The sequence below is a fragment of the Lycium ferocissimum genome, chromosome 1 (assembly GCF_029784015.1).
Source record: "Lycium ferocissimum isolate CSIRO_LF1 chromosome 1, AGI_CSIRO_Lferr_CH_V1, whole genome shotgun sequence".
In the NCBI taxonomy this organism is placed as follows: Eukaryota; Viridiplantae; Streptophyta; class Magnoliopsida; order Solanales; family Solanaceae; genus Lycium; species Lycium ferocissimum.
In genome coordinates this window covers 7,240,846-7,250,946 of record NC_081342.1, presented here as the reverse complement: position 1 = coordinate 7,250,946, position 10,101 = coordinate 7,240,846, and the positions used below count along the sequence as shown (strand labels likewise).

The 10,101-nt window shown below is 36.0% G+C and overlaps 2 protein-coding genes across 2 annotated transcripts in view; both read right to left on the bottom strand.

Annotated features, from left to right (window-relative positions):
• Window positions 1–10,101, bottom strand: part of LOC132061558 (uncharacterized) — a gene marked incomplete at its 5' end in the record, with an annotated part of 29,211 nt that overhangs the window by 14,310 nt on the left and 4,800 nt on the right. The gene's annotated exons all lie outside the window — the stretch shown is intronic.
• LOC132040625 (histone-lysine N-methyltransferase family member SUVH2-like) lies at window positions 2,019–10,042 on the bottom strand. Its single transcript, XM_059431309.1, is given in 4 exon segments — window positions 2,019–2,197; window positions 2,320–2,461; window positions 8,537–9,419; window positions 9,422–10,042. Coding segments are annotated over 2 exon segments (1,314 nt in total). The 5' UTR covers window positions 9,891–10,042; the 3' UTR covers window positions 2,019–2,197; window positions 2,320–2,461; window positions 8,537–8,574.

Below are 10,101 nucleotides of genomic sequence, written 5' to 3'. Positions count from 1 at the left end.
TTTTGACTGGGCTAACCAAGTATTCACCCAATTTTACCTCCAAAAGGACAGATAAAATTCGGATTATTTCCATGAGTAACTCCAAATGGAATTGCAGAAACTCAAAAGGGGTCATATGGAAACTTACAAGAAAGGGAAAGCTTATTTTGTTCAATTTAAACAAGAAATCTCACTAAATAGTTTATATTAGAAGGAATACAAAAGAAAGGCAGTAACTTTTTAACCTACTCTAAGTTATGTTTTGCCTTTCTGAACTTTTCCCCTTGTTTGGATGGTTGTTTCCCTGGTTCTTTATTTTATTGTTATCTATGAAACCATGTTTGTTGCCATTGTTTCTTAAAATTATGTTGTATGGTGTTGTAAACCCGTTGTAATTCCGTGGTTATATAACCATGAAAAAGCCCAATTTTTGATAACTACATATTTGGTGGTTTTTGCGTGGTTACATATTTTACTTCCCCAGTATACGCCCACCCCACCCACCCACCTCCCTCACACCCAAACCCACCCACCGCCACCCACCCCACCACCATCAGCCTGCCACCTACCACCCACCCCCATACTACCCACTAGCCCTCACCACCACCCCCTCCATCACACCCAAACTCACCCTCCCCACCTTACCAACCCCCAGCCTTTGCCACCCACCCCCACCACCCACCTACTTATTTTTTTTGAAGTTCCTATTTTATCCTTTACCTTTCCTATTTTATCCTTTACCTTAGTTTTATTAATATATATAAAACTAGTTTGAAATTAAGGGTTAAGAGTATTTTAGTAAACTTACATGTTATTATACAATATATAGTCAAACCAAACAATAAAAATGTAATTAAACCACAACAAACGATACAGTCTAGTTGTATTCATTAATACAATACAGTACAATACAATACAATACTATACATTATGAAACCATGGGTAATGACCATCCAAACAGAGTTCAACTTCCATGCTCAAATTTAGATCACCAAATGCAACAACTCAAAATCAAAGTAACCATTTTTACATTTCTTGATCAAATAGCAAAACATCTAATCCTAAAAGAACTTTCATAAATTTGAGCATTGTAAAAACCCAGAAAGAAGCACAATTATAAAAAACCCAAGACTGAAAATGAAGCAAATTTAAAGGAAAAAGCAAACCTGAAGATGGTAGAAAATCATATTGAACAAAGTGACAATAATTGTAGCATTCTTGAAAAAGGAAGGTTCTTCATTCAATAGTGCTGTTTTCTGAATCAAAGTTTCTATAAATAACTCATTTGGGATCTTAAACTTTGTCAAAGAAAATTAGTTTAGAGAAAATAATTCTTTACAAGGGAATTATCGTATTGTCTGTCCTATGTTTCCATTACCGTTAGCAAATGTTTTGTATTTAACTGATGGTCAAGTTGCTCAAAATCTCTTTAAAAAAAAAAGGTCCAAAATTATCTCTCAAATATTTTATAATTTCAATATTTTCACATTTGATTGGTCAATATTTTTTTTAAAACAAGCTTCTAAAAATTGAGGAAAGGTCATTTCTAGTGTAAGGACGAACAAGAAGTTTCATATGTGACAGTAGGGGTGTTCATGGTCCGGTTTGACTCGGTTTTTGGTTAAAACCAAATCAAATCAATTAAGTCGATTTTTTCTAATATTCAAACCAAACCAAATCATTATAGTATAAATTATATCGGTTTCGGTTTTGTCGATTTGGTTCGATTTTTGCGATTTTTTTCGGATTTTAAGAATGTATTAATACAAAAAACCTTTGATTCAAATGGTAACTAAATACAGCTTTGATCGTGATCCATTCAAATCTAAGAATCTTCTTAATTAATTCATTAACTTTATTTAGGTATAGGCCTATGGCTATGAGTATTCTCATGCCATTGTTTCTGTTAACAACGACACCCAGGTTTCAGAAATTGTGATTGCTAGAAAAAAATATCCACAAAGATCATCGGAATTGGTTAGAGTAACAGATCTTAAGCCTGAAGATCAACGTTATCTCCGAGACGCTGTTCGGAAAACCTGAATGCTGTGTGATTCTCTGAGTATTCTCGCAAACAACCAGCATTTGGGTCCTCATAGAAGGAGAAGAGGTGATCTGAAGGCTTGTCAGATATTGAGATGTTGAGGTTGTCGAACACCAGGAATCTCGTCTTGAGGTTGCTTTGACATTGTATTTTTGTATAGTCTTTCACTAGCATCTAATACATAGAGAAAATATAAATGTTATCTTGCTTAAAATTATCAATTTGCTGCAGAATCTGGATACATGATAATATACATATCTGTTATAATAGCGCACACACATATACAGCTGACAGACCTGTTATTACGAGCCGATCAAAAGACCCCTTGTTGAGTTGTTGTTAACCCCCTCAAAGATTTAGGACTGTCAGATGGTGGACACTTTTCAAGTTCACGCTGCCTGGCTCTTTCCATCTTTCCCTCACGCCATTCCTCCAGAACTGTAAAGTTGCAGTATAAAATGAAGGAAAATGTCATTATTGAAGGAACGTGTTTAACAAACAATCGTACAGAATCATGCTTTTAATTATGCATTGCATTTGACCTAAAAAGGGGAACTATGTTTTCCGTCATGGAGCTCAATGCATACAATTAACGGAGCAGTACTTCACAGGCAAAGTCTATTATGACAGCAGAAAACGTTGGCAAGAAGTAGATGAGTAAATCTATACTAGATGCATTGCTAGCTCAGAATTCTATTTGCCATTCAAAACACTTATTTTTTAAGTCGATTTCATGTGGGCCATGCTTGTTTCTCATAATTATTGGTTCTCATCCACACGATGGATGATTCATGCATGCAAGGAGAATATACGGGGTGACTAGTTGATACCCATTAGTCGTGAGTCTTAATGAAAATTAACAGGAGCTAACACCAGAGACAGAATGCAGTCCTAGGCTCCTAGCACTTCAGATTCTTTACACTCAATTGCAGCGTATGAACTATTATACAGGTTTAAACACTGTTACATCAATGATGCATCTCAGATTATGCAAGTACTAATGAACAGGGTAGCCAAAAGGGTAGCCAAACATAGTTTTCTAGTATCTGTATATATAATTCATGCTGCACAATAAGAGGGATTGCATATATTTTACACCTAAGAGAAGAAAGGGGGAAATGGCCAAGAGATGTCTTATCGTCTGAAAAAAAAAAAAAAGATTACGTAAATGGACTGATGCTGTGATGCAATGAGGGCAGTTTCACTAGGAACAGTCGTTTTCTGTTGAAGATTATAAATGATTTGTATTGATCTAGTATAAGTTTGATTTGATTGCTGTAATTTTACCTAGATTAGGAGATGTAAATTTGCCAAAAACATCCAAATTACCAAAGCAATAATCTATGTACTTAGTATAAATGCCCAGTCAACCTTGAGGGTATAATCAAACTTAACAATTTTTTTGAGAAAAATCAAACTTAACAATTCTCTCAATCATTCTTTCCTTATTCTTCCTAGTGTGTCTTGATAGGATACTGGATAAGACAAAGTACTAATTCCTATATTTCCTATATCACAAGGCAGTCCTCCTCTTCAGGTCTACTCGCGCCACTCTCATATTCCTTCTGACACCGACGATAATTATTCACATGATACACCTTTCTTTTAGTTAAAACCCCTAATCACAAGTCTAGCCTTATATTTATCAATTGTACCATCAGGTCTCAATTTCTTAAATATCCACTTGCTACTTATAGGTTTACAACCTTTAGGCAAATCATACAAGTCCCAAGTGTGATTAGAAACTATAGAGTCTAATTCACTTTTAATGGCCTCTTTCCAAAATATCGCATCTATTGATCTCATTGCTTCATCATAAGTCTTAGGGTCTTCTATCATTAAGTAGATAGACACCAATTCATCATTTAGAGCATCAATGTCAAAATTCTCAGTCAAGAAGGTAGTGATAAAATCAGGACTAAAGCTAGTCTCAAATTCTATGTCTTTTACTCCTTCTAAGTTCATTTTCATGCTCATTGGCAATAACATCAAAAGAAGGTACAATATGAGAATTAACAGACATAGATGTCGAAGCATTATTTGCACATCACTAGGCACATCATTCAAAGACATAAATCTATATGCAGCACTTTTTTTAGCATAACCAATAAACACAGTGTCAAAAGTCTTAGAACCAATATATACCCGTTTAAAATCAGGTTTTTGACTGTAGTAGAGTTCGAACTCGTGGCGTGCGCCTAATCTACACATCACATTTTGCGCTCTTACCACGAAGCAAAAGCTCCAGGAGTAATTGTCTATTACTAATACATAAGCAAATATATCCAATTCCCAGATACATTACAATTTATCCATAATCTACCGCTTACATGAGCTTCCTACAAATGGAATTTTCAACTAATGGAAGATTAACTTACTACTCCCTCCGTCTCAAAATAGTTGTCGTGTTTTTCATTTACGCATCCCTTAGGAAAGCATTAATAAGGATAGCGTTTTGACTATTTTACCCTCTTAAAGCATTATAAGGGTAGCGTTTTGACTATTTTATCCTCTTAAAATATTTCACCATGTGATCTCTCCTCAATAAATATTTATTCTATTTGTGCCAACTCCATCAATGATGTACTCCCTCTTAAATGATGCTAATCTCAAACAGTCATATACAAAAGGCAACCTAGACAAGTTGTATTAAGAAATGCAATGGAGAAGGAGTTAAAGATTAAAAGCAATTAATTACACTTGTTATTTGCATTTTTCAAGCATCACTAAATGTTTAAAAGCACATGGCAGAACTAATTGTTTTGGTATGTGAACTCATAAAATCAACCCATTGATGTAATTAATACAACTCCAAAAAACAAAAAAAATCCAAAGCGTAAAATGGAAAAAAACAACTTAATTTTATCTTTATTTTTAAGGTGACAAGTATTTTGAGACGGATATTTTTAGTAAGGATGACAAGTATTTTTAGATGGAAGGAGAACTTATCAACATGTAATGTCAATTCCTATAAGAGCATGTCTTACGGAAAAAATTGAATATCATGTACAAGTTTCCAAATATACAATGCGTGTCAATTGCATGGTACTTCTGGACCTTATCTTCCAAGGGACAGTTGAACTAGCGACTCATTAATGTTGTCAGGTTGACCTAGCGACTCATTAATGTTCTCAGGTTGAACATGCTAAAAAAAAGATTTAACAAGGTAATGGTAATTTTATTAACATCGCTACCAAGAAGGTACGAGATGGAGTACAAAAAAGGCATAATTTACTATTTTAACTATTGTCTCGACGACCCAAAAACTATAACAAGTTATCTAGGATATTTCCCCTGAAAAAAAAATTATAGATTTTGTAGACATTTAAACTTAATGAAAGATTAGGGTGTGGAGGTCGAGGATCAGGGTAGAAGGCTAGTAGTGAGTAGATTCTCTTTTTGCTTTTCCTTACAAGTAGGATTAGTATCAGTTTCGTCATTTTTATTATTTTAGTATTCTAGTATTCCTTATTCTTTTATTACTACTTGTTACAAATCTTTTCATGCCTTCATAATGCTTATCTATAGTATTTTGCCATGCCTTCTTTACTTTTCATTGATCCTACCTTTGTCGAACCTCTTTTTGTCATGCTGTTGTTGTTTGTTGTTGTTAAATTTAATGAAAGAAATGTAAACTTATTTTAAGATTGTGCGCCGAGGGTATTAGTGTGGGATTCGCTTACCTCTCTACCTCGCAAGGTAGTATCAGGTCATTTTCTTATTTTAGTATTCTGCGCACATTCAACCCTCCCAAGACTCCACTGGTGGGATTACACTGGGTATTTTTTTTTTTTTTTTTTGTTAAACTTAATGAAAGAAATGTAGCCTTGTTTTATGATGGTGGTGTCCGGGCGGTCAGCTTGAACGCACCAAGACTATTTCATCGAGTACCTGCTACCTTACACCAGTGAGTAATTCTATCTACTAAAGTAAGGGTTTAGGCAGATGGGAGAAGTCACCTAGTGATTTTTTCCTCGGCTGGAATTTGAACCTAAGACCTCATGTTTCTTCTCCCACTACAGTGACCACTAGGCCACACCCTTAGATGGCTACTAACGAAATATAACTTGAAAGCATTTGGTCTATTTTTTGAGTAAAATCTTTTTGAAATGGAATAAAAAGAAAGAGGATAATATAAAACAAAACGGAAAGAATGGTATTTAGCAATTATATACATGTGCATACTCATTACTCATCAAGCAAAGAATCATATATAATCTTTGTTCTAAAAAGGAAAACCTAAATAATATATCCACCTCTATGGATGGAAACAGGGAAGGGCTTGATCGAACTCTTAGATGAGACCCAACAAGGTGGAAGAGCAATTCATTATCACCAAATTGGAGCAAAGAGGTAGGTGTAATGGGGCACCACCTCAAACTTTTCAATTTTTAAGGTTTACTTCTAGTATGTCATTTATTTTTTAGCAAGGCATCTAGTTATATTCAATTATTCTTTCAGTGTCTGCTATTCATTTGTTCATATACAATAATTGATGTTTCTTCCTTTGATTGTCAAGTTAAACATCTAAAGAAAAAACACAGTTATTGGTACGTGAAATAAAAACCAAATTTGGAAAATACAATAAACAATTGAAAATGATGAAAAAAGCATATCATAGACGGGGCAAATTTGGGCCAGGTAGAGTGGGGTGTTAGCAGGGGAAAGCATCCCACCCGGCCCCCCGCCATTGCCATACCTATCCTCCTCTACAGTTGAGGAATAAATTTAATCTGTAAACTTGACCTTGTTTGTAAAGGTGATACCTGCGGAACTGTTTTTGTTTTCTTTTTTTTTATTTTTTTTTATTTCAAAGATTGATATGAGTCTCAAGACAAGTTCTTTCCCCCAACCACTTTCTCTTCTCGTACGTGACAACTAACCACTTCGGGAAGCAAAGTCCCAAGTAATTAAGCCACTAAAAACCCACCATGTAACTTGTCCAATCTGTTCAAGGTACTTCAAGTTAAGAAGGATCCTTTGAGCATTTCTTTAAATGAGAAAATTAACAATCAGAGCATGCAAAATACCCCTCAGCATAGCTCATGTTGCAACTGACACTTGGACACCAAGAAACTAATAAAATATAGCATTGCTAGAGTATTCTTTCCTCCTGTTGATCCTGTTAGTATTTACCTTAATTATATGACTACCTTTGTCTCAAAATACTAGACCTTTTTTTCCTAAAAACCAAAAGACAGTTATATTTGTATAGCTGCCTCCACTGCCTTCACTTTAAGCTCCATTTCCAAAATAAAACCTCCCCTTCAACGAGGTTGATATTTGTACAAATTGACAATTATATCAAGCTTCTTGACATCTTCTCAACAAAATATTATATTTTTCACATTTCAAAACCTCAGCTTAACCCTCTTTTACAACTCGAAATAATTTATTATACTCTAGGGTTTTTGGTTTGACCACTTTATAAGCACTAGCACCTTTCAGCTTATACGCACGTCTAATTTAGACAAGACTTCTACCATTTTATCACGATGTTTTTGGAAATCACTAAGGTTACCCATCCTGAAAGAAAACCCCTAACTCTCATTCAATTCCATTTATGTCATTCGCCCATTTCCATGTAAAACTGACTTTTAAATTTATATTTTTTGTAAATATCTTTAAGGGCATTTTCAGTCATTTTAACGGATAAAATCAGTGTCAGCACTTTTAATCAACCACGTAACCGCTTATCTATAAAATCTACTTTAGTGTTTAATACTTGTCAGCTACATTTGATCGACAAAACCAAACGAACTCTAAATCTAATAGCTTGTCAAAGTAGTTTCTGGCGCTGTCAACTAGCAAACTTCAACTATTTCACCGAATACCAGCACTGTTACCGGGTAACTCTGTACACCAACACTTAGGTGGATAGAAACAAAATCATCTAAAATTTTGTCCCCGCTCTCCTATGGTTTTTATCCGCTTTATTGAGCGGGCCACAACCTTGGGTGCCAAAAAAAGCTGTACAACTATTATGGGACAAGGGAGTACTTCTCATCAACTGTGCAAAGAGCTCTTTAGACGTGAAATCTAAAGAGGAGGGGATCTATCGGGGGAAGAGCACAACTAATTAGAAACAAAATCATGCTCTAAACCATTAAAAAGACAACCATGGAAGGAAAAGGGAATTGTTATCAACCAACAAGAAAAGAAGTTCAAATCCATTCAACAAATCAGTTAAGATGCATTCAAACTGCATATAGTATATTGAAAAGAAAAAAAAACTCAGCAAAGCAATTGGAGTTCCAACCAGCTTGTTAGAATTCACAATAGAAAGAGAATGGCACATCCAAAAGTCGCCAGAGCTAGATAAATTTAAGACTGCCACAATATTTTAATGAAATCAGTCCCAGGGAGATTCAGCATAAAAGCCAGTGGTGGCTAGAGAGAGAAGACAACCGGTAGCCTGTTATTAGCAGAGTCAGCCCTCAAAAAAACATGTTGTTAGAATGCCATTACAGTTTTGAGTTCAACAGGAATAATTGACTTGAATGTTTTAATTACCTCAGCAAATGATGTGCCACATAATTTTCAAAATCGGATCACCTACTACACAAGTTAGTCAATCGCAGATGGCCAAGCTTCCCTGTCCATTCATCTGCTACACCATAATCAATACTGATCTCCTTTAGAGGGGGAATATTCTCCATTGCAAAGAGCATCAGGTGGGGGAAAGATAAATGGTTGTGATCATAAAGCATAGGCTGTACCATAGCATTGGGGCTTGAACTGTGACTGATATAACATGCTACATTCCTCATTCTAGAAACATCCATCGCAAAATCCAGAGGAGGAATGGAGGGGTATGCTGGTCGCACATAGTTAGGGTATATTTGCGACAAATCTCCCCATTCTGCCCATCTCTCAGGAAAGCGACTTGGATAGACTAAACTATCACCATTCATTGTAAAAATTTGGGCTTGCTCTCGTGTGAGTACAACCCCAGTAAATTCACAGATAAAAGACCCAGCTTGGATCAGGTCCAGTGACCTAACTCCCCAACCAGTCTCTCTGGACCGAAACACTTCGAATCTGTTCCTCAAACCTTTCTGGCTCACTCGATTCTGACAAGTTGGAGGACATTGACAGTGTGGTCCACATTCGAACACTAACGGTTTGCCTCTCAATAATATACCATTATAATCATAGGCAAATTGGCCACCATTTCTCATAGCACAAAAACAATTATCCCCACACCCATCAATGCACTCACATCCATTACCACTGCCCACATTCTGATAGACATATGGAGGATAAACACTCTTCACCAGATAATCAAAATAAAACGGATCATGATTATCATCAATATCATTGAAAAGAAACACGGGTACGTTTTCTTTTTTCCTTGATATATCAAGACTAACATAACCAGTAGGCCTTGCACTAAGGGTCTGATCCTAAGGTTCTGTGCAAAACGAAGAATAGCACTTCCCATTTCTTCCTGATTCTCTATCCTAACAAGCTTGAATTTATAAACTCCAAATCCAGCCTTTCCAATATCAAAGCAGTATTCGACAATTCTATATAGTCCATCATACACATAAATGTCACCACTAGCATAACCACTTCCTTCATATTTAAAGCCACGAATTACCCTTACCTCAACTCCATAGTGAATAATTCTTTCCAACGCCAAATTCCCGCATTCCAGTTTCTGATGCACACATTGCCTTGAATGCTTATCCTGTCCACCTTGTCCTGCATATATAATCACATCTCCTCCATCTTGATTATCCTCGTATCCACCTGAAACAATTACACTCGTAGCAATTGGCTCCCCGATCGAACTTTGACTCGCAGGTACATAATCAACACCAGCTTGAGACTGCCCATGTAATCCAACAACAGAAAGCTCCATCCTAAAAAGAAGAACACATCACCAATAAGTACTCCCGGGATCGCCCCCACAATGCGCTTATCGTGATGCATCCACAACCCATGTTCTCTCAATATTTTACAAGCCTTCATGCGGACCCAAATGCTGGTTGTTTCAGAGAATACGCAGAGAATCAAACAGCATTCGGGTTCTCCGAACAGCTTCTCGGAGATAACGACGATCTTCAGGCTTA